The sequence below is a fragment of the Coenobita brevimanus genome, chromosome 64 (assembly GCF_032717465.1).
Source record: "Coenobita brevimanus isolate Jiangsu-jjx chromosome 64, ASM3271746v2, whole genome shotgun sequence".
Taxonomy (NCBI): Eukaryota; Metazoa; Arthropoda; class Malacostraca; order Decapoda; family Coenobitidae; genus Coenobita; species Coenobita brevimanus.
Genome location: NC_137017.1, coordinates 26,554,432 through 26,579,606, shown reverse-complemented (window position 1 = coordinate 26,579,606; position 25,175 = coordinate 26,554,432). Strand labels below are relative to the sequence as shown.

The 25,175-nt window shown below is 41.1% G+C and overlaps 1 protein-coding gene across 1 annotated transcript in view; it reads right to left on the bottom strand.

Annotated features, from left to right (window-relative positions):
* LOC145404585 (adhesion molecule nephrin-like) overlaps positions 1 to 25,175 on the bottom strand; it is an 85,137-nt gene that overhangs the window by 46,786 nt on the left and 13,176 nt on the right. Inside the window, exons 3-7 of the mRNA XM_080276097.1 lie at positions 24,325 to 24,500; positions 19,253 to 19,443; positions 16,564 to 16,726; positions 13,597 to 13,751; positions 1,138 to 1,282 (exon numbers count right to left, since the gene is read on the bottom strand). Of these exons, the coding sequence (XP_080132223.1) occupies positions 1,138 to 1,282; positions 13,597 to 13,751; positions 16,564 to 16,726; positions 19,253 to 19,443; positions 24,325 to 24,500 (830 nt within the window). The remainder of the gene's footprint in view (positions 1 to 1,137; positions 1,283 to 13,596; positions 13,752 to 16,563; positions 16,727 to 19,252; positions 19,444 to 24,324; positions 24,501 to 25,175) is intronic.

Sequence of the window (25,175 nt, the reverse complement as noted above, 5' to 3'; positions counted from 1 at the left end):
GACAGTAATTATGGGGTTCTTTTGCAGTTAACATTATTAACTGCCCCGCATTTATTCTCTCTCTCTCTCTCTCTCTCTCTCTCTCTCTCTCTCTCTCTCTCTCTCTCTCTCTCTGTTAAACAAAGGACATAAGAAATGAAAACAGAAATGATAATGTTTTGTGGAGAGAGAGAGAGAGAGAGAGAGAGAGAGAGAGAGAGAGAGAGAGAGAGAGAGAGAGAACGAAGAGGAGAGCGAGGGGGGTGTCAAGTGATTGGATAGATTGCACAGAGGAGAGGAAGGGAAACGTAACTGAAGGCAAGGGTGAAATATGGAGAAAAAAGGAAGGGAGAAAGAAATGTATGAAGAGCGGATTGAAATACAAGAACACACAAAAATATAGTAATTCAGTGGAAAATGGAAGAAGCTACTTTTGAGAAATATTAGTGGAACAAATTAATAAGAAGGGGGATACGAACAGGTACAGGAAGCGAAGTAATATGATAAAAGAGAGGCGAGGGAAGGGGCGGCGAAGAGAAGGGAGAAGAGTGAGAAGATTAAACAAAACTCTTTTACGAGTACATTTTCTAAAACAAGCTACGGAGTATGGTCATTAACACCGATAGATCAGTGCGGGAGTAGGTAAATAACTGTGCAGGAGGAATGTGAATGAACAAAGACAAGGGCACAAAAAGGCTCCTATAATCCTAATATCCTGCGTTTTAAATGGTTTGCTTATAGGACAACGCACTCACAAATGATACTAGAAGGTTGGCACTGGAAACGTTAGGAGTGGAAAGTTTCGGGGGAAAAATAAAAGAGGAAATAATTGCTGCAATACAAAAGAACACGAAGACAGACAGCTGAAGCCAGAAACAGACTAAAACTATAGACAGATGAAGGCAGAGACTGACTGAAACTACTAGTTTCATTCCGGGCAGAGAGATAATTGTAATGAAAAAAAAATCATAAATAGAGACAGAGCCTAGACGGACTACGGACAAATGCACAAAGTCTAATGCAGACAACTGCTATATGGCGGGACAATGTGGTACACATATTAGAAATAATTATTACTGTGATGGAAAGACAAAGAGAACAGACAAATGCTATATGAGGGAAGGGAATAATATATATAAGGAAAAATCATGTACATACAAGTAACGTTAAGGAGCGTGGAATCCTGAAGGGGTGAGGCTGGGAAGAGTGAGTTGGTGGCTGAGCACGTAAGTCTCTGGCCATGCTGTTGCCGCGCACCCGTTACCACCACTCGCGACGTGCTCATGTTGACGCCGTGCTCAGTCTGCAGGTACGGAAGACAATATAGGAGAAGAGGCTGAATTAAGACAGATTACTGATGTGATGTGGAGAAAACAGTTTGAACTGAAACACGAATATTATCGTGCCATAACTCCATCTGTGACGATGTGTGTTGAACCACTGAATGGCCATGGGATATAACTCTTAATACATCCAATGGGAAAGACTTGTTTTACGCCACAATAATGCCGAATGACCCTTTTTAGCGGCTGAGTGGCTCAGCGAGTTCTGTTGTGTTTGGTGAATCCAAGCACTGCGAGTTTGCACCTGATCCACCAAAAAGAAAAAAAAAAAAAGTAAGAATCAGACACAAGATACTCGTACATCATACAGAGAGTGAAACTCTCGCCCCGTACATTAAGTCTAAATGCTTGTCCACATGATTAATGTGCAGCTTTGATTTTGGAGTATGATAGTGAAAAAATAATGGGGATAATCGTGTAGACATGAGAAATCAGTGAACCCTCACCGTTTCTGATCAACTGTTTATAAAGTAATGCTTCGCATGGACGTACAAGGCCTAGGGTCTGGGCGCGTAGTCCTTCCCAGGACAGGGATTTTTTTTTTTTTAATGACAGAAACTGATATTTTTGGGTAGATCCTTCTGATGGGATACTGACACTTTAAAAAGATTTATTGCTAGAGGTATTAGAATCCTCGCATTAACCCCTAAATGTGAGGGTAAATTGAATTAAATGTACTTGGTTTGTTCCGCTACATATACATTACTCACGATCAGTTTTCATGTGAATACAAACATGAATGTGGGATGCCAAACATATAGATTACTTACACACACACACACACACACACACACACACACACACACACACACACACATTTAAGATCAAACATTTGACTCTGCCCTGTATCCTTGACCTTTGACTGATTCCTCTCTAAATCGGATTGCTTCATCCTTTCATTATCGTTAACCCATTCACAAAGAACACTTAAACTCGGATCAGAAGTCTGTAAATACAGTTTATTTTATGAACTCGACCTTTGTCCCATTGCTCTGAAATCAGAATAACTTTATCCTCTGATAACTGTAAACCATTCTATCAAGTTTAATTGAAACTGAATCAAAAATATTTATGTTGGAGGGCAGAAATATTGACCTTGCCCTGTGACCTTTATCTCTGACAAATTGTTCTCAATACTAAATCACTAGACTCTTTCGTGTCCCTCAGCTCTTCAACCATTTTGGTCAAAATTGGATCAAAACTGTCTGAGCCGACTTTCTCACTGACCCAAGACCTATGACCTTTTTCGCTCCCAAGTCCTCAATCAATATGCAAAATTTGGTGCAGTTTCAACAAATAGTTTTTCCACACATTTGCTAACAGGCAGACAGACAAAAGGACAGACAAGTAGGATCAAATGCGTATACCCCTCGCGCTTCTCCGTGCACGTGTAATAAAACAGAGCAGAGAGAAACACAATAGACCGGAACAGGGCATGGTAAATAAATTAAGACAGGGAAGACCATAATGTGGTAAATGAAGACTATGTATATTAGATTATTATGCATGAATCTTATAAAAAAACATCATGTGACATCACCTGTCCTTCTGAAACTGGCTTATTTCAGCCCCTGTGTCTAAGCTACAATGTTGCATCCGTCTGTCTCTTTTCCTTCGCTGCTTTTCTCGTAACAGTACCGAACTATCAGCTTGAATCTTCCTTCCTTTCGGCTGGTACTAATCATCTGTCTAGCTACACACTCTAGTTCTTTTCAGTCCAACTCGCTAATTCATGAGTCAGCCAGTAGTCCCAGTCTGTCATGTATACAAGTGGTCCGCTCTGGAACTCACTTCCTCAATCTTTTTATTTTTCCATTTCCTACAATCCCAAATTATTCATATGCGATGTTTCCATGTACTCCGAAATGAAAGAATCGCATACTGCTTTCCCTCTTGTTCGATTTTATTGGGAAAGGGCAATTTCTGCAGGTTAAGCCTTGATTTCTTTCTCCTTTCGTGAGACATTGGCATTCTCTGTCCCGGAGGACTAAAGGAGTATACTTCTGTTAATAATCTGGCATGTGAGGTATATATATATATATATATATATATATATATATATATATATATATATATATATATATCAGGTTAGGATAAGGTTAGAATAATAATAACGATGATATCTAAGTTTGGTTACTAATGGGTCATTTGTTTTGATTAAAATCAAAAGCTTTAGAAGCCTATATGTTTGTGCATAATACACCCATTACATACACAAACATTTTCGTTGGAAATGGATAGCATGACGAATTTTTTAAAACGTACGTAAAGGCCATCCCCTCCAGCTACCTTCCTAACATTGGCTCATTATATGAATAAATATGCAATACAGCTATAAAAACCCTGGTCGGCTGCCTCCATCACACATTCTATCTTTATGCTTCGTGTCCAAAAGAATTACACATTTTCCAGTATTTGTCTGGATGCTGAAGGACCTGGGAGAATGATATATTAGTGGAGTCATGCAGAGGAATGACGAAGGGAAGGTGTGTTGGAGTGAGAGAGGGGGTGGGCAAAGGGAGTGGTTTAGTGGGGGTATTACGGTTGGGAGCAATGTCTAGGAGGAAGTGACAGATGTGTACGGTAGGTTAGGATACAGAGATGATAGATAATAATGCATATGAGTGACCTTAGGATGATGGGCATATAGATAGTCCGGATGGTGGAGAGAAGTATTGGTGGGTGAGTGGGAAGGGGCGCGGTGAAGGTGATGCTGGACCGGAAAGGTAGAGAAGAGAAGGATATGAAGTCAGAGGAAGTGAATGGGCAGTGGTAAGAGGACACAGAGGAGCAAAAGCGTATATGACTAGAATCTGCTGGCTTGGAGTGGTTATGATGGAGGAACTGACTGTTGGAATGAAGCGTTTGTAGGCAAACTGGAGTGACAGCACTGAGAAGGCTTTGAGGAGGTGCAAGTGGAATGACAAGGAGAGAAGAATGAAGAGAAGGTTGGCAATTAATCGATCGCATAAAAGAAAACAGGAGAAAACCGGGAGAGTATGAAAATACATATGAGATTGATAGTGCACGAGAGAAACAAATTAAGAGATAATGAAATACGTGAAATGGAGAGAGAGAGAGAGAGAGAGAGAGAGAGAGAGAGAGAGAGAGAGAGAGAGAGAGAGAGAGAGAGAGAGAGAGAGAGAGAGAGAGAGAGAGAGAGAAATATATATATTCAGAAAAAGAGGGGGATATGGGAATTAATGTAAGTGGAGCACAAAGAAGACTAGGAATTAGGAAGAAAGCTGGGATAAGAGGAAAATCAGTACAAATAGTAATACAGAAGTGGCAGGGACAACAATGATGCACACAGAAGCGAAGTAATGTGAAGAAACAAGGAAGGAGTAGTAGAAAGAATGGACAATGAGGCGGCAGGAAAATCTGGGAAACAGTAATATTGCAGGGACAAAGGGAGAGGCATAAATGAGAAGCATAAAATTTACAAGGAAGTGTGAAAGGCAGAATACATAACACAGTGCGACAGTATAACACTGATCATCTGCGGCAGACGTTTCCATCCACTCTCGTCTCCTTTGTCACTGATATTGTTTTAGACAGTTGCGTTGCACTCAGCCAGCAGTTACCCAAGAGTTGACCAATATCAACATGATTATCTAACATCAATATTTTTATCAAATGAAAAGAAAGTGGTCGGATAACACAAAGGAGCTGAGGAGTTGCTTTCGACTGAATGTATCTTGAGTTGCTACATTACGGATTTAGCCGGGAGCGTACTTGGTGTACCGCCCTCAACGAGCAGGCTTATGATCGCAAAGCTCATATATCCAAACTTTAGGGCTATCCTCTGGACTAATGTATGAAAATCTCAAATTCCGTCCTATTCTTATGAATATGATCTCTAACTGGTTCTTGAAACTGATGGATTTATCAATATTGCATCCTTGCCTCCACCTGCCAGTTTATAGTCACGAAGCATATAGGTCCAAACTAAGAGGTTCCTCCCTTAACCAGCTTTCGAATATGCCTAAATCCATCCTCTTTTCAAGATCACGGCCCTAATCACGTCAGCGAAAAAAAAAAAAAAAAGTCCCCCAGTACACAATACGGCTTACTGATATCCAGGGGAACGCTAAGGGACTAGAAGCGCAACTGGGAGCAGATATAATTTGTAATTTCTTTCTTTCATCATATAACTCGAGAAATTAATGCATCCCCTCTGTAAAGTGGAAATATAACAGTAAAGGTACATATAGTAAATGATTTGAGGGGAGGCGCGGGAATAACAGTGACAAGGTAAAAGATTTCTGGGACAATCACCAGAAAATACAGAGCATGAGCCAGAGAAAAGGTAGTATTGAATCTGGGGTAGAAAAATGTGAGGGAAAACAGCACCGCTCGCCACAATATCCATTTAAGCCATACGCCCACGACCCCACAATAGCAACAAATAAAAAGAATGCACAGGAAAAAAGAAAACTCCAGGGAAAAAAATCTGCTTTAAGCCTCACAAATGGCTGTAGCTTCATATGTTTCAAAATGGCCGGAAGGGGAAGCATCAGGCTTGACCTCTCCAACACACACACACACACACACACACACACACACACACACACACACACAGGGGAAAGATTTATGCATACGATATATATACTCAATTAAAGCAGCAATGAAAGGCAAATGACACATAAAACGAATAAACTAACTGGCAGCCGCACATAATGACGTCAGACAGGGCTGTGAGAATTAACTGATCACATATGGCATTAGATGTTAGTAAATGATCTAGTGACGTAAATATTGCATCAGAGAGAGAGAGAGAGAGAGAGAGAGAGAGAGAGAGAGAGAGAGAGAGAGAGAGAGAGAGATTTTTATTACGTCATCCCCACACAGTGTCGCTCTGATGTAAAAACCAACACAGGCCACATATAACTGAACAGCAAAAAGTACAGACCATTAAATTCTCCGAGTAACGCGATACTGCTCCAGGCTACATATAATTCACCAGATTTTTAACCGCGACCTCCCAAATATTTCATCATGGGTAGCGTACAATATTTAGCTGCGTTTTTCTTGCTGTCTGGATGTGTGCGTGTGTGTTTTTTTTTTTTACCAGCATGAGAACAGGTATATTATAATCAACATGTGTGTGTGTGTGTGTGTGTGTGTGTGTGTGTGTGTGTGTGTGTGTGTGTGTGTGTGTGTGTGTGTGTGTGTAGAAAATAATGATAGTACTTTTGATGTAATCTGGGGCAAACTTGGTGGAAGGGTTCAGGTTCAAACAAGGGGTTGACATAGATTTTGAGAACAACATGTCAAAGGTCAAGGTCACATGGCATTGCTAAGTTACAGGCTCATATGCTGGAGTCCATACTTTGTGTAAAGGTTTAGGATGAGGCGAGAATAAAGGATTTAGATTTTGAAGACAGTCGATAAATGTAAAAGTCACCAGGAAAAGTCAATGGTGCAAGTCACATGGCAAGGTCAGTGGTCTAGGTCACATTGCAAAGTAAGCTTAAAGGGGAACTGATCCGATTTTAACCTGATTTTTTTGGAAGGGTTTCGGGTAAAACAAAGATGATGAGATTCAGTTTTAAAAGCAATTGGCGAAGGTCGAAGGTCGGTGCTTAGACCAACTGGCAGGAGTGTAGGGTATTGTTCTTTATGGGTGCTCCTTCTTGGATATATATATTTCTAGAAACCATGAGTAAATTTTCCAAGAACAACTGAAATTTTCCAGGAGTAACTGATATGCACTGTGTGTGTGTGTGTGTGTGTGTGTGTGTGTGTGTGTGTGTGTGTGTGTGTGTGTGTGTGTGTGTGTGTGTGTTTCCTGTGGCAATAGGGCGATGTGGTGGATGTGGAGACAAGGATTTACCGTCGCTAGTACTTTAAGCTGTTATCTGTTTTATTAGCTCATCTTTCAAAGGCTACACACATTTAAGAACACCAAATGATGTTTTTCAGTTTATCAGTCTAGTACTTGTATTTTTAATAATCAGCACTGCTGGTGATGATCATCATGAAAAGTTGAGTTTCATGTTCACTTGCTATACAAAAGCAATACCTGAGTGTACATTCATCAGTTATTTCTGCAAAACATAACAACAAGGTTTACTGTTATTTGTCACATCTCAATAAGAAGGCTGTAGCATTAAGCAAACTGGACAGTACTCTTAACGTGACCCCTGTATTATAACCCATCAGGTCCCTAGATCCTAGCTACAATAAGATCGATATTTTACAACGAGGATATTCTTGTATATTCTCCTAACTCATTTATATGCAATAAACTGCACGCACATTACACATTACCCAAATCTGTCATTTATGGCGACAATCAACAGTGTCTAAGAGCGTCAGGGGAAACAAACCATATGTCCCAGCAAGTGGTTCCTATTTCAAAAGAGATGACTGACATACTTTCCATTAATTTTTAGCAGTATTTGTCATCTTTCTCAAGTTTCCTCTCTGTTGACCACCAGTTCGCTCTTCCTCCCCATTAATCCCTCACCGAGAACCTGCTGGCAGACCAGTGCCAACAACACTTATTTAGTAACCCCCTCCTACTTCATCTAAACTCATTTATAGGTCAACGGCGGTTATTGGGTTTGCTCGCATGCGAACAATAAGCTAACTTGTTCTCCTCTTCCCCAAACTTATTTTCTACACATTGCTATCATTCTGAGTTTAGCTGCCTCAAAATATACCGCATAGGAAGCCCATGACAAGCCGAATGATCTGAAGCACGTAAATTCCCATTGTCCAGCACCACTAAACATTGGTCCCCACATCAGTGCCACAGCTGAATTTGGCTGATTATAAGGTACACGTCCAAACTGACAGTATACTTAGTCGGGAGTGAGAGAGCCAGCATATAAGGTGCCGAAATGTTTTGTGCCCGTGACTGACATGGCGACTGTTGCATCGCGACCACTGAATATTGTAATGCTGTGAGAGGGAACATGAATGCGAGGAGCAATAACATTCGGCCCCCTCCTTACGATTAAGTTTTTCGCATTTCATTCTTTCTCCCTTTGGACAGTACTGCTTAAGTTTCAGGTAACGGTGCACACTGAAAGGGGTTCAACATTACAGTATGACAGGCTTCCCAAAACCTAAGTTAAATTATCAGTTTGTAGCAGGAATACAACGAAAAAGATGTCCTCGTCTTTAGCTGTTAAGAAACTAATCAGTGGTGATGGAGAAAGGGGAAAGAAGATGGGAAAACTAGATGGAGAGACAAGATGTAGAAGATTAATTTAAAATGTGTTCAGTGGAGAAAAGGCAAACAAAAGCCAAAAATTAAGTGATGAAAATTCAGAAGCACATACGAAAGAGGAGGCAAGAAAGAAGACAAATAGAAAAACGAAGTGGAGAGTAAGATAATAAAACAAGGAAACAGAACACGAACAAATGTTTTAGAAATGGGAGCTTCACGGCCCTTCAGTTAATTCCCTCGGTGTAGCGTGGTGGGTGACTGGGTGGTGTGGTGTGGTTTGGTGTGACCTGGTGTGGTGTGGTTTGATGTGTGTGGTGTGGTGTGGTGTGTGATTCTGTTTGGTGTGGCGTGGAGAGTAATTCTATGTGGTGTGGAGTGGTGTGTGATTCTACGTGGTGTGGTGTAAATCCTTTGTTTCCGAAAATCATTACAAAGAGACAGACGGAAAGATACACGCTTAAAGACTGAGAGAGAGAGAGAGAGAGAGAGAGAGAGAGAGAGACAGAGAGAGAGAGAGAGAGAGAGAGAGAGAGAGAACAGAAAAGAAAACGGGATTTCATGACAGTGAAGGGATTGAAAAAGTGATTGGATCGTGGGAAGGCTTACGAAGCTGACGGTCTGATAACGAAGACAAGAATACAACGGTAAATATAAAATGATGGGTACGTGGGACAAAATATTAGATTAAAAAACCGAAAGAGTTTTCCCATCGGAAGATTTTGTACATCATTCAGTAAACTAAAAACTCACCTGGAGGCACCTAACAGGCCGCAGAAATGGCTCAGTCTGCTGGTGTGAGCGTGGAAGTGTCCGTGAGAGTACTGTAAGTTATGAAAAAAAAAAAAAAACGGTGCAATATAGAGATTGATAAAGCTGCCTAAGTCGCTCCTTCAGCACAAGAGGAAACGCCCGGCGGACTGAAAGACAAGTATCACTCCGAGTGAGTGAATATATATATATATATATATATATATATATATATATATATATATATATATATATATATATATATATATATATATATATGTCACACACACACACACACACACACACACACACACACACACACACTAGTGCTTGCCTGAAACATACACACTACCTGCAAAAATTAGCAGGGCTAACCAAAAGCCTTTTCATCACAAAATATTGCAAATGCCATTATTTTTGCTTCAATACCGTTATAGAGCCCACACCGACCAATTCTGATGAAAAAATCGGAAATATGATTTTCGCATATCTTCGCGTGTCGCGATTTCAGATAATTTCATGCCGTCGCGTTGCGTGCAACAGCAAAATTCTTGTTTGGTATTTTTTTGAAACTCCATGCACTTATTCCAACCTAATGCAAAAAGAATTAGGTCGATATATATTACTGTTCTCGTGAAAGAAACAAATAAAAGGACAGACTCATACATGTAAAGCTTGACTTTATTTATATATATATATATATATATATATATATATATATATATATATATATATATATATATATATATATATATATATATTTATATGAGTAATGCCAGTGGAAACAACAGAAGTGAAGAGGGTAGTCTGAAAGATGCTGTAGGTATACGCAAGAAGAGGGGGAGGAAAAGAAATTTACGGGAGAGAAGGCATTTTTGTAATCTTTGTACCAAACTCTTGCCAAGTATAATCATAATGGCTATAATTCCGTGCACCTTTTCTTTTGCAAACATGCCCGAAAGGAAATTTGAATATTTTTATAATATTTGAGTTTGTTTACACTGGTCATGACACCGCCCTGCTGATAGGCGGCCATTATCTAGTTTCCCAGAAAAAAATAAGGTTTTATGGTTGGGTAAAGATTCGGTAACGTGGTGGTGGGCTGGTTTAATGCCAACACGTTTATTATTATTATTATTGTTATTATTCTTAGTCAGATGAGAAGGATTATTTATTCATTCTCTGTGAAAATTGAGGCTGCCATACCAAAGCTTTGTAAAGACAATTTTAATACCGGTATATCCGACACAGTGAATTTCCGTGGCTTGCTTGTGAAATAAAAATTTGCTTAGAATTATTCAAAGTGTAATGTAGGTCTATTGATATTTCCCGACATGAGATTGGTGTGATAGTGAATATTAACAAGGTACAGCGTGAAGTAATGAAGGCAAATTGATTGTGATAAAATGAAAAGTTAGGAAGAACTGAACTGACTGGAAAAGAAGAAATCGAATGAAGGAAAATGCTTAAAAAGGGAATATAAGAAAATGGAATGGAAAACAGAGAGAGAGAGAGAGAGAGAGAGAGAGAGAGAGAGAGAGAGAGGAATCGAATGGAAAACAGTGAGAAAATAGGGAAGGATGAGAACAGGGGAAAGTACAAAATGACAAGATAAGATGACAGAAAGAAGGATAAAGTGAGACGAAGGAGAGGAAAATATTTACGTGCCTGGAATAAGTGAGTGACCATTGTGAGAGACGGGATGGCGGAACAAAGGTGGGAAAAAAAAAAAAAATAGAGGCTGTGGAAAAAACTTTATTTGAATAAGTCAGGAATGAACAATAAATGAAAGAAGGAGGGCGGCGGCGAATGGGGTGACGGATGTTAAGGAAATTCTACATGATGGGTTGCAGGTAAAAGTAAGGCAAAGTGAGAGGGAAAAAATACGAGAAGACGCAATGTGAGGGACACGGATTTGACCGCAAAAGAAGAATAAAAAAGTCAGATAACACTATTCACGGAAATGTAACTGGTCTTCTTGCCTTAAATGTCTGGGCCCAGCGTCTTTCATAATGGGGCAACTCCAGTGTTAGTACGACACAAAAGAAGGCAATCGGCAACAGACTGGGCCTTTTCGAGGCTCTTATTGGGTCAGTTGTAACAAAGTAACTAAACTATCAAAGACAAGGATAGAAAAGCGGAAAGGTTCTTCTCTCAGTCCACCAAACCCTTCCATCGAAGCTACTCCTTGTCTGCAGTCAGCGGAGGAATGGGAGGGGATTTAGGGGAAGGGAATAGCAGCAGAGAAGACCTGCACAGGAAGAGGACGAGTTTAAGATGGCAGGTGTGGAGGAAGAGATTAGTAAAGAAAGAAAAGGAGAACGGAAACACTACGAGGGATTATCTGCCGAGAGGGGCAGCAAAACTCTACATTCCGAGAGGGATAATCCGGCATGGCACGGATATGGCCGGGACACACTCCACATCCGTTTGCTTAATGCTGACATCACGAAGGGAAGGTCATTTCTGAAACACCTATTTCATGTGATCAGTTTCCATCCCATCTTTGTCACGTGCTGCAGAAATTTTCGTGAAAAATACAGAGGCTTGCCCTCGACTTCGTGATTTAAGATTTAAGCAGGAGAAATTACTCGTAGCCACTAGCACGCCACTAGTACAAGGGGAAAAAATAGCAACATAATTATCATATCATTACCTGCACCGTCTTCTTCATCGCCCACGCGGAGAACTGTTTAATTCACCTGGGTTTTTACCATATCCACGTGGAGTTTTAATGAATACAAGCTGCATATGGCGGTCACCTTCAGCCCGGGGACTAGATTTCATTGTTTTGACTTGTTTCCTCCACACTGAACTACAGAATTTATATAACAGCTTTCATTTGTTTGTTCAAGGTACGGAGACTCTTACAATTAGAACGAAACAGCCTGAGAGAAGCACGAATAAACTAAAAGTGTTCTCATAATGATGTGAACAATATACTGAAACCGTCCCTGTTCTGTCCATTGTGTATGTGTGTGTGTGTGTGTGTGTGTGTGTGTGTAAAGATCAATACACCAGCGGACATTTTTGGGCTAAGCACATGGTTACACTTTCGAACTGCTGAATGTGAGACTTGTAATGTCAAAGCAGTTGCCGTGTGTGAGAGGAGAGTGGGAGCGAGAGTATAGGAAGAGGGGAATACGAGGATAGGGGTATGGGAGGTATGAGTGTTATGGTTGTATGGATGGCATCTATGTTTACACCTAGCCGCATCACCTTACCTACATCCACGGCTGCTCCTGACACTTGCATCGACGTTTCTTCGCTCTCGTTATCGTGAAAGGGGGATAATAGTCAGCCTAACTGGTGCAATGGTTTTTGAAATATGACAGGAGTATTTCAGGACTAGATGAAGCGGACGGAGTGGAGAGGGTGTAATAAGCCGGGATGGTGATTGGTGGTGGGCCATGACAGATGATATATAGCCTGGGAACGACGGCACAATTGGATTTTTTTTTTTTTTTTTTAAGAGCAGAAATGGATGAGGGTGCATGGAGAAGAGTGGTCAGGATGGGCTGGGATGCTGGTTGGTGGTAGGATACGCCGGGGAAGTGAATACTGAGGGGATATGTGACATACTCGTAGGTTAATAGGCAAGGTGCAAGTAAAAAACGGGAGAGCAATAATGAGAGTGGGTGGAAAGGTGTTTGGACTGTACTGGATGGGCTGAGATGAAGTAGAATAGAGTATTATGATGAGTAATCATACCTGATGAATTTGGGCATTGCATTTCTATTAAAAGTTCAGAGAGTTTCATAATTTTCACCTAACCAGGGCATAAATAAATTTGGGTTTATGTTGACTAATGGACGTGATGAGCAGGATGGTGGTGGGCGGCAGCATATGCAAGGGAAAATATATGCCTTGGAGATGGGTGTTGTAGTATGAAGCAAGTTAAAGATGAGAGAGGAAAAACTGGGTAGGGTAAATGTAAAGGAGTGGGTGAGGTAGAAGGAAAAGGCTAGAATGGGTGGCTGGTGATGTGACCCGGGCTGGACGAGTGCACACACGGTAATCAGAATGATGTGAGGCGCGGTGTGCTGGTGGTGGGAACTAATTTCAAGTAGAGTAAAGGTACCAGAGAGGAAAGGATTTGGAAAAGAGTGGGAAGCCGTGGGCAAGCAGGGACGATAGCTGGGCAAAGCTAGAATAGGACGCAAGGTGAAGATGGGAAATACATCTTTACCAGTTTGAACATGGCGATGTGGTATGTCAAAACTTTGTTAAAAAATATCCTTCCTCATGTACCTGGCATCTCAGTATGCATGAAACAAATAATGAAGAAATACTTTCCCCTCAGCCATGTTTACCATTCATCAATCCATCCATCCCAGCACTTCTCACCTCAGAAGGGAGAATGGAGAAATGAGCCGCGTTGCCAAGCGTCCATGTGATGTTGGGTTGAGGTATAGACCCCGCCACCACACAGGCCAGCTGGTACTCGGTCCCCACCCTCAGGTGCCTGGGGGGCGCCTCCAGCCTCGCCACCAAAGGACGCACTGGGTCAGGGTAGGAGAGGGGAAGTGAGAATTAGTTCTTAATCTTATAAATGGGCCGGTACGCCTATACTAATTGTTTGACCATTTCCTTGTTGCCAATAAAAACCATACGTCAGTCTCACAATATGTTACCCACGCATGTACAAATTTTTAACCACTCAATCCTTCCCCCTCACACACACACACACACACACACACACACACACACACACACACACACACACACACACACACACACACACACACACACATCCAACCTTTCAACAAGAGCATGTGCACATACGATCACCGAACCACCATTGACCCTGTTGTCACACACACACACACACACACACACACACACACACACACAAGAGTTAACCATTATGCTCATCTCACCCTCCACCACCCCCTCCCTCAAGCTGTACATCAACGCCAGGCCAACAATGCATTAACATCACGCATTCTCTGTCACACCACTTGCTAGGATCGGATTCAATTTTCTCTGGACACGCTCATTTCCATGAGATGCCTGGTCATACCCTAAATTTGTGTCAGGATATTCTCTCTCTCTCTCTCTCTCTCTCTCTCTTTCTCTTAATCGTTTTGTGGTCTTTAAAACTGTTCTCCCCTTCTCTATCCAGTTTACATCTCCCACCTTTGGACAGACTAAAGTATATAATATATATATATATATATATATATATATATACTGTATATATATTGTACGAGATCAGTTGCTTGCCTCTACATTGACAGATTTCCCCCCCCCCCTCCAAGCAATTAATTACGAGGAATCATGGTGCGTTCATCACGCATCTCTCAAAGTATATCTGTTGCCAAACGTGAACTCCCGAAGTGCACTCGGAGAGGTCGCAATAACAGCAGCTCCAAACATCTCTCAATTTCTCTACTTAATTGTCTCCATTAATCGTGCAGTCATAACCAATATTTTGCAGGAACGCTGGTTTGAAGGCAAAATGATTATTGGAGTGGTTCCGAATGATGTAGTTTTGTGTACCTAACCTTTCGGATATAATTATTTTTTTTTAATCCATTAATGTAACTGCTGCTTCATAGCTGATCATTTTTTATTAACATTTATTTCTATGTACAGAAAGTGATTTTAGTCTTCTAGAAACTTACTCGTGGATCCTTAGCATTTCCTACCTCCTATTCTAGGTTTCTATCTATCTATCTATCTATAGCCAGACGCCTCAATCCCGTTTGGGGTGGCCACAAACAAATCGCCTCCAAGTCGCCCTGTCCCCCGCCATATCACTGCCCTGCTCCCAACTCACACCCCCCTCTCTCATATACCTCTCCAACCCATCCTTCCATCTCATCCTCGGCCTCCCCCTCCCTCTTCCCCCCTCCACCTCACTCACATACACTCTCTTCGTCAGTCTTTCACCCTCCATCCTCTCCACATGGCCAAACCACCTCAGTGGGTTCCTCATAACGCTTCCTATCACATTCACATCAACACCACAACGCTCCTTTATATCCTCATTCGTCAGCCTGTCTCTCCACGTGACTCCACAGGCTCCTCTTAAATAACTCATTTCCACTGCTCTCACTCTTGACTTGTGTCCTTCCAACAATGTCCAAGCTTCACTTCTGTACGTTAGAGTTGGTATCATTATACTGTCATGTAGTAACTTTTTCACTTCCATGCTCACTTCCCTGTTTCTTATCACTGCTTTCAAAGAACCAGCAACCTTTCTTCCCTGCTGTACCCTTTCAAGCACTTCACCCTCCAAACCTCCATCCTTACTCATCACACTACCCAAGTACTTAAACGTACTCACATTTTCCAATTCCTCACCATCCAACCTCGCTGTACATTCACTAACTTCACCTCTCTCAAAGACCATCACTTTACTCTTCCCTACATTCACCTTTAGATTCCGTTTCTTACACACTCTCTCAAACTCATCCACCAAGCCTTGCAGCTCCCCTTCGTCTTCACTCAACAACACAGTATCATCTGCAAACAACAGTACAGGGAGTTTCCAAACACCAGGGCCACTCCAATATCCACTACCCTACCTTGTACCTCTTTTATTGCCCCATCCATGTACAGATTGAACAACCATGGAGACATGACACATCCCTGTTTCAAACCTTTATTTCACGATGAAGTTTTCATTCAGGAGTGGTGTACTGTCATGTGGTTCTGGGGATTAAAATATATCTAATCAGTGTATTAAATAAACCCCGCTGCCTCTTCAGCCATAGATAGGCTTGTTTGTTTCCTGAATAACAGCAGTTCCTCTTTCACCTAAAAATTAGTGTTGTTTGACCTCCCACCATCTTATCGTCACTTCTTAATATTTTCGTCGGCAAATATCACTACCAATATGATGCTGGCTTTACAGTTGCCATTACCAAATCCCCTTCAGCAAATATATACGGTATCGTTCTACTTCTTTTCTTCTTGTGCACCTTCACTAAAATGTAATTTCTCATACTTTTCATCTTGGACAAAGGTTGGAGTATATACCTCATATGTTTTCGTATTACCGTATATCTCTTATTTTGACTGATGATTACGTCTGCAGTTCATTCATTTAATTCACTTAGTGTCGCTGTTCCTTCCTATCTTCTTTGCCACTGTAGCAGTTTGTACTGTGGGGCGGTTCTAAATGATTCAACTAGCCTTCTGTTCTTAGAACGATCAAGCTTTCTACACACACACACACACACACACACACACACACACACACACACATATATATATAAATATATATATATATATATATATATATATATATATATATATATATATATACACACAGTATACGAACGGAAAAAGAAAAGTTGATCTCACAATTCATGGTGACGGTGACGGAGGCACGTGCTGGTTCAGTGACATTGTTGTTGGTGGCGAGGCAGGTCAGTCTGGTGTTGTGGTAGTCCCTGGTCAGCTGCTCCACTCGTAGCTGGTTCACAGTCACTGAATTACTCACAGACTCCATGCTAGAGTCCAAAACCTGCAAAGTAACTTTCTTTGAGGAATGGGGATCAAAGAAAAGTGTAGCCTATACTGACGCTGAGGATAATCTCACAGGTTAACCACATTTGATTAATATAGATTTTTTTATTTCTGAAAGAAACCCCATGCAATGCAAAGTTTATTATAGTCTGATATCAACATAAGGGATAAGGAACACAATAGTTGCTTTAAGTACTTCAGTTTGGCACGCTCATCAACCTTTCCGATCATTTATTGCGAGACATATGCGTATGTCCCATTATTATTTCACTGTTAATAATAATAATAATAATAATAATAAATGTTTTTGTTGTTGTTGTTGTTATACACAGCTATGGCTGAAGTCGGAAGAGTGCAAGTACCATATGCTACTGTTACTTAATCTCAACACATCCACAACAGATTAGCACTGTAAAGCAGTACGACTTATGAGTCATTAGTACAAATTCAGATTTTCTTTGGGATCATTCATGACCAGACCACCCAAGGAGTGCAAAGGAGGCAATGAAGGCTGAATCGGAAGAAGATGAACTATGGCTGACTGGTCTGGCCGCACCCCTCCCACTCACCCACCCTCCCACTACCAAACCTTACCCCAGCTACCATCACCGAACCCAACCTCTTCCCACTCTTCCCTCTGACCCCGTCCTCCAACCCGTCCCCTCCACCTCACCCCCCACACTCGTCATTAAGCCATGCCTTATCCTTGGAGCATATCGCAATCTTTTTCAGGGGAATTTTTCTACGAATCACAGAATTCATTGCCTCGTTTAGGGTTAATGGGGCCAGAGAGAGAGGATGGTGCTCCGACAGTTTCATCCCTCTCTTATAAATATTTCTTTATTTAATCAACCATCTGGAATGTGTTGTCTTTGATCAATTGTGATGTTTGAATGGTCGGAAGATTGATTTCAAAGGCACCTTTACAGTGGCTTTTATGTACCCTTTCCTAACCTTTACACAGAGTCATTCAATAATAGATGGGAGATGAATTTTTTTTTTTTAAATATTTGGGTATTCAATTTCAGGAGTCACAAGCCCCACAAATGAGATATGTCTATTTGTAGCCCAACCTCACTTAAACTAATAATTTTAAGGAGAGTTTTCTTCTGATTAAAAGTCACAATCACTCCCTCTTATAATTAAGATTTTGAGAAGGAAAAGAACGCTGTACAGGAAACTTCTCTGCTCTCTTCTTTCTCCGTCTTTCCTGTCAAAGCAGTGATAAGAATGGTAATACTCCTCTCGTACAAGAGGGAACTGTTTCTGCAGACAGAACAAGACATATGGGAATATATTAAAAGGTCATCTTCCTTCCTGCAAATACAAATGTGAATTACGAGTGGGCGTTGACAGTAAGTTCATTTGTGAATCTCATCTCGGGGCGACGCTCACTGGAAATGTCATGACATTTTGCCATTATTTCTTGTTCCTCCCACTACCATGATAAATATATTTTTTAGTTTAAGCCTACTACAACCAGATAATTCGACTTAGAAAGGATCTCTGGTGGTGAGAGGGTTAATTAGAGTTACTGCTATCTTTCTATTTCGAAGTCTTTCCTAGGCCGAAATAGGTAGTCAAATTGACAAAGGAAAGACTTCATTTTATTAAAAGCGGTAAGCAAACCTCTTTAACAGTTTAACAGTTTAGGAAAATATAATTCAACCTCGCAAAAACTAGCAGCAAAAGGGCAGTTGTGCAAAATCATACGAAAAATGAGGATTTTCAAACATCCAATGTTTCATTTCTAAAAACTTCTCCATACTTCAGTAAAATTTCGTTTTCGCATCAAGAGACAGCACGCCAACTGGAATTAATAAAGAATAAGAAGGTTCTGGTCATTTCTGAGTTGAAAAACTACCAAGTAAATTGAAATTCATATTCGTAGGTCAGTTTGGCATATTCATGTTCCACATTACACCAGCATTCTAATGAACTTTGTTCCACTACCAGAGTTGGCAAGGATGATGACATGGTGTTGAGGGCTGTGGAAGAAAAAAATCACAGATATAATTATTAGCGTGATGATGTCTTGTATATCATCCTATCTAACTTTTTCTCCATCTGCATATATATATATATATATATATATATATATATATATATATATATATATATATATATATATATATATATATATATATATATATATATATATATATATATATATATATATATATATATAGCAGCCGTGGCTCAGTGGGTTAGAGCGCTGAGCTCTGACCGAAAGGTCGGAGGATCGAATCCACCCAAGGGTCATTGGTAGACATCATGAAGGGCATCCGGTCATAAAATGCTACACGCTCCAAAAATCAAAGTCCTCTACCCAGGGGCAACGCCTTAGCCCTTATCCAAAAAAGGGGTACCTAGCGTAAAACTCACTTTATATATATATATATATATATATATATATATATATATATATGCACCTCTTCACACACTCATATTCAACCATTATCACACTCATTTTCACCCCCTCACATATTCACTCCATCGCTTGCCCCACTTCTCTCTAACTCACCTGTCCTTGCTTAAGCCAAACGACGGATGGGTGAGGAACGCCACCCCTCACACTACACGTCACCTCCAGGGACCCTCCCTCCTGTAATGGCCCCAGCACACCGTCAGTAGCCTTCTGCCCTCGCACCCTCAGTAATGGGGCTTCTGGGGGCACCACTACCTGGAGAATTAGGTGTGTCCGCCTCGATGACGCTGAGGGATAGGAAATAATTCTTGATGATGGGACCAAAACAAACCCTTCACTGCGGGAGGCATCAGTCTATGGAATGGACTCAACCTGCCTGATGCATCGATCAATACAGGGCTGCCCAGAATTGTATGATAAACCTCATGAAATTTGTCCTATTTGCTACTTCACATATTGGGCCCTAGTGTGCAGACACTTACCACCTCCTTCTTATCCATCTGTGTGTGTGTGTGTGTGTGTGTATACAACCGTCCGTCTCTCTCTCTCTCTCTCTCTCTCTCTCTCTCTCTCTCTCTCTCTCTCTCTCTCTCTCTCTCTCCCTCCTTTTCTTCTTCCTTCCCTCCTCTCCTACTTTTTATTTCCTCCTATGCCTCTCTATGCTTGCTCTCTCCATTTACTGTTCTTTCACTGTAATCGCATATCTCCTTCCCAGGCCCGCCTTGCCTCGCTTCCGCCAGCATATCCCTTATCTCTGAGTGGGTGTGCCTTAATGCAGGATGATGACAGAGAAGAATGGCACACTTTTAACAGTCTGCATACCATCTCCCTCATCCCTTTCTCTCATATATCACACCACGTGCTTTCCTCTTTCATTACGTGTCTCCCCTCTTGCAAGTCTTTTTCCCTTATCTACACAGCTTATTTATATCACTCACTGTCAGCGAATTAGAGGGTCAGTGAATGTGAACGTAACGGCATCCATTAAAGACGTAATGTTTTGCTTACGTCAGTCCTTCTAACATCCGGTCCACTCATTGTCATTTAGCAAAATTGTAATCCTTTGCATATTTTCCTCTCCCTGCATTCAGTAACTTCATTCTGATGATGACTCTTCTGTTCCACATTTTCCCCTCATCTGTGTATTTTGTTTACCTCAATAGAGATCTCTTATGCCCAGTGCATTAAGAGTTTCCTCCATTAAACACTACTCATAAATGAACAGTACGAGCTACAGTTCTTGACTTAAAAGCCTTTCTTCCTGCCCAAACAGATATCATTCACCCCACGATAACATTAACTGGTACTTTACTGTGCTGTATGTGCCGTGTAATGAACAGGGGATATACCTGTCCTAATGTGGAATATGTCATTAGTTTTGGCTGGAAAAGCTTTTTATTGCAGGAATAAACTGACAGACAGGAAACAGATTATATCACACAAATGCGACAATACTAATACAAAGGTTCAGCTTAAAGGAAATAGTCTCAAACGTGTCTTTATTGTATGACCCTGAACAGTCTGTAAATAGAATGGCCCAGCCTTACTCTTTCGCTCTTTCGCTCATTTAAAAAAGTTAAAAAGATTATGTGCCACAGTCTTTACAGCATTTTTTTTTTTGTAATGAAAGTGACTGAATATTAACTGGGTATAAACACAAGGTTTAATTAAAGCTTAATATACTACGCCAAATATCTGACTATTTGGTGAGGGGAAAGAAAATGAATTACAGAGTACCCGAGTTATAGGTTATATGAAGACGTCTTCCTGCTTCACCCGGTATATCTTTTCTCAAATCCAGATCATAAAATATAAAACGAAAGAGTGTCAGTATCTCACTTTGAAACTGTGATAGTTTTAGATTAAGATTTTCATTAAAAATTCCATAATCCTTCCACCTAGGCTGGAGGAACTAATTGGTGCCGGGGAGCCTGTTGGTTGACAATCATTTACTTATTTTAGTGTCCTGGATAAAACTGCCATAATCTCCTAATCAACAAACATCCTCATGAATACCAATGGAGGTAAACTGTTGACTCTGCACTGCTTTTCATCTTCCTGCACTGTTGTTATCATTCATATCTTCAACACACCAAACAACCAGACATTCACTAACCTTCCCTCTTTTCATCAAGAATACTCTTTCCATCTAACTACGACTATTCCACAGTCTTTTGTATATTCTTACGTCCAACACACGGCTTCAGTACTGCCCTGGTATGAGTAGCTTCAGAATAAGTATGGAGAAGCCAGTGCGTTAGTCTGAGAGTTGAAAAAAAAATAAAAACTGAGTCCATCCAGGAAGGATAGCTTTCACACAGTGACAGCACACTCTGATGACTCTTGGTCACGTAAGCAATTTCTATTCGAAGGAAATTCAGAGAGGTACCCCATGCGGTCCTCTCACTCAGTGTCGTGGGCAGTGGGGATTCTTCTCTTTTCTTTAGGTTTCTGAAATACTTTTATATTTCCAATTAGGATGGATAACATAGTACCCTCTGTATGGTAAACCAACATCCAGTTATTAATATAGCTGTCTCATTAACAGTGATTATCATTTCATTAATCAGGCTTAATATTAACTGTTAGTTATTTTTCAGAATGTAGGGGACGAACATAATTGATGGATGAATGCATGCTTAATGGGGTAAACAAACTTGTTTACAAGATGCACTGAATAATGTCATTCTCATTCATCAACCTTTCACTCCACAAAATAAGTTGGTTGAGAAAGGGAACGTCGTGGACTTCCTGACAACCACCCAACATTTAATACACCCTCAATATTATCACTGCACTGCATTACTACGTCCAGTTCCTTGGCATTAATCTTCATTACATAGCACTTATAATCACTGGGGAAGACCAATTCAGCCAGCCTGGAATCAGCCTTGGATAGACCAGATTGTCTCAATGTATTATATAATTAATAAGGGATACTTTACTGATATTAAACAGCAGTTGGGGCAGAGGGCAGATGTTAGCACTCACATAACCTGGTGCTAGTCTCAGTACACTGGAGGTTCGTATACTCGCAAGCTGAGAATGACCGAGGGCTGAGGTTAAGGACGAAAAACTTAACTCACCTTCCTTCAAGAAGGCTGAGAGAAAACTTTCCCTTGAGAGGAAATGAGAGAGGAAACTGGGTGAACCTATGGTCCGCACTTCCCTCCCTCTGGCGAGAAAAATATTATGACCTTTAACTGGTCAAGAAATTTATGAAAGAATGTTGGTTGGTCATCAAGAGTGATTTAATTGTGACGCATACACAGCATAGGAGTGACGTAATGATCTCGCTGTCAATAGAAAACCCCTCATAAGGACAATCTACCAACAGATTCACCCCTCTGTGATTGTAGGGAACGTATACGAAGATGGGAGAGGGAGGGCAAGAATAATCAAACAAGAGTAAATGAAAAATGGGAAAGGTAAGCCCATGGGCTCTCGAGGCGACCATACACTGAAGTTTGTTTGATGGGTTGTAACCGACCCTTGACGTTCTCCACTATGTGTGTGTGTGTGTGTGTGTGTGTGTGTGAGAGAGAGAGAGAGAGGGGGGGGGATGGGTACTTGTCAGACTATAGCCTTTTAGCCCTGACACTCAGTAACGATATAATAATACCGACATCACTGAACTGATAGGACAACTTATTAAGACAAGACTGTGAACACAGAGAAAAGATAAATGATAAATGAAGCTTTCAAAATTTATTAACATATGTTGAAATTCTTTCCAGGAAAGCCCGGGATATGGGCGGGTACTCTGCAGGCTGGTCTAAGTCATTAGTAGACACTCAAGGTTCATCTAAACGTAAACCCAATGGACCGCAGGCTGCTGTTGTCCTTCTGTATTCCACCATTCTTCTTTCGGGGGACAAGAAAGAATTGAAGGATGCTTGCATACATAAGCAGCAGAGTTGCAGGGTTATTGGCACCACAACATGAACACTAGAAAAGTCGTCTGCTTAATCACCAAGAGAACCATTAAAAGAAAAAGGAGAGCCAAAGCTGATGCTAAATATGTTATTTCAAAACTAGAGCCAGGCAAGAACAGTACATGCTCACAAAGAAAGTACATTACAACACACACAGCTGAACTTCGACTTGACCCAGTGACCCTGCCCTGTGAGTGGTTGCTCTGAAGAATAACTACCTTCATCCTCGGTTGATATTGAGTCCTTCCACCAGTATGGCCTAGGTCTAATAAATTGTGACCCTGACTTTTGGCCTACTGATCTTAAAAACAGCACGTCAACACCGTGGTTAACCCTCAACCTTCTACCAAGTTTGGTCTAAATCAGATCTGAATTGTTTTATTTTGTTCATACACAGACACACAAAGGTCGAGCTTTCATTCTGTCTCGTGGTTCTAATCTTAACCTGATTATTCTCAGACTCGACTCCCTTTGATAATGCCTTAGCTTTAATCCTTCCACTCAGCTTCGTTTAAACCGAATCAGAGATGTTTAATTTCACCTTGTCATGTGAACTTGGCCTTGAAATTATTGCTCTAAAACAAATAGGACGACCCCTTGACTGATCATCAAGTCTTTCATCAAGTTTGGCTCATATCGGATCAACTCTCTCTGAGAAATTTGCTATGCTATAACTCGGTCACTAAGTCACTTGTTGCACGGATGGTCAGTGAGAGAGTAAGCTGTTGAGATGCTTGTCATCATTTGATAATAAAATTATTTCAACGAATAGAGAAATGGAGACAATTTGTTCTGCCTAAGGGAACAGTAAAAGAATTTGGATTATCGGTAGACTCAGGGAAGAGGCAAGGATCACATAATACTAATCGGCTACTGGCAATATACTTTAACTTGAATGTAAAGAATGCAGACGGTTAATGTCTCGGAATGAGGAAAAACTCATCCCATTTCACGCACATACATAACAACTGCCCTTATCTTTTAAATGAGTATAGCAGGAAGATGCAGAAAATTGCTGATAGCAATAGCTTCAGTCAGCCGAGCTATGATGAAGACTGACTCTGAACCTTTAAGAACGAGCGAACTTCAACACACGAAGTTGCAGGGATGGCCACAAACGTTTATGAGGCTGATGGAAGTGAAATGTGTCAATCAGCGGTACAGGGCATCTCACTTGGTTACCATTGGCTGAGGGGCCACTCTGACCTAACGAAGTATCTCATATTCACTAACCTATCCTGAAGTCGACTCGGCAGGTGTAGTTGGCCTGGTCGGTGGGTGTAACAGGACTGATGTGCAGGGCCGGGACTCGACCCCCAATTTTAAAGGTGACTCGTCCCGCCAACAGCTCACTCTTCACCGTGTGCCGCTCGTCAGAGGCCTTCAGTCGTCCAGGCCGGTTGTCGTAGCTGCCGGAAGAAAAACAGCAGAAGTGAGGTTGGAAGCAAAAAAGGGAGCTGGGGAGGGAGACAAGGGATGGTGTAGAGTTGAATAAGTGACTGACATATAACTGTCAAGTAGCTTTAACTCGGATAGGGGATGACCGAAAACAAATCGCTTCCCTGTCATTCTCTCTCTTATGCCATCAGGCTGCCCTCTTTCCAGGTCAGACTTCTCACTCATATACCTCCATCCCATCCCTCCATTTCATCCTGGTCTCACCTTTCCCCTCTAACAGTAATATTAATATCTATATAAAGCATGTAAAAGCAAGATGTGCAAGTAAGAGGTGGTCGATGTTATACAGGGAAAGAATGATGTAGAATAAAAATGCGTGGAGAGAAAATGAATCTGCACTGAGAAGAATGGTCCAAAATTTCTCTGATTAGACAGGATTGGAAGGATGGTCGTAAAGGGACATTTTACGGCCAGTTTGGGTCTAAGTGATACGGATGAGTCTACTGGAAAAGAAAGGCCCAGATCTGACCTGAATAAACCTTACCTGACCTAGATGAATCATATACATTATGTAACCGAACCTGCATAGGCCAAGCAGAACCTACAAATTCCTAATGAGTTTGAGTGGATGTAACAGTACCTGAATTATCTGAATGGACCCAAAAAGATGTGAAGGCCAAATTGAA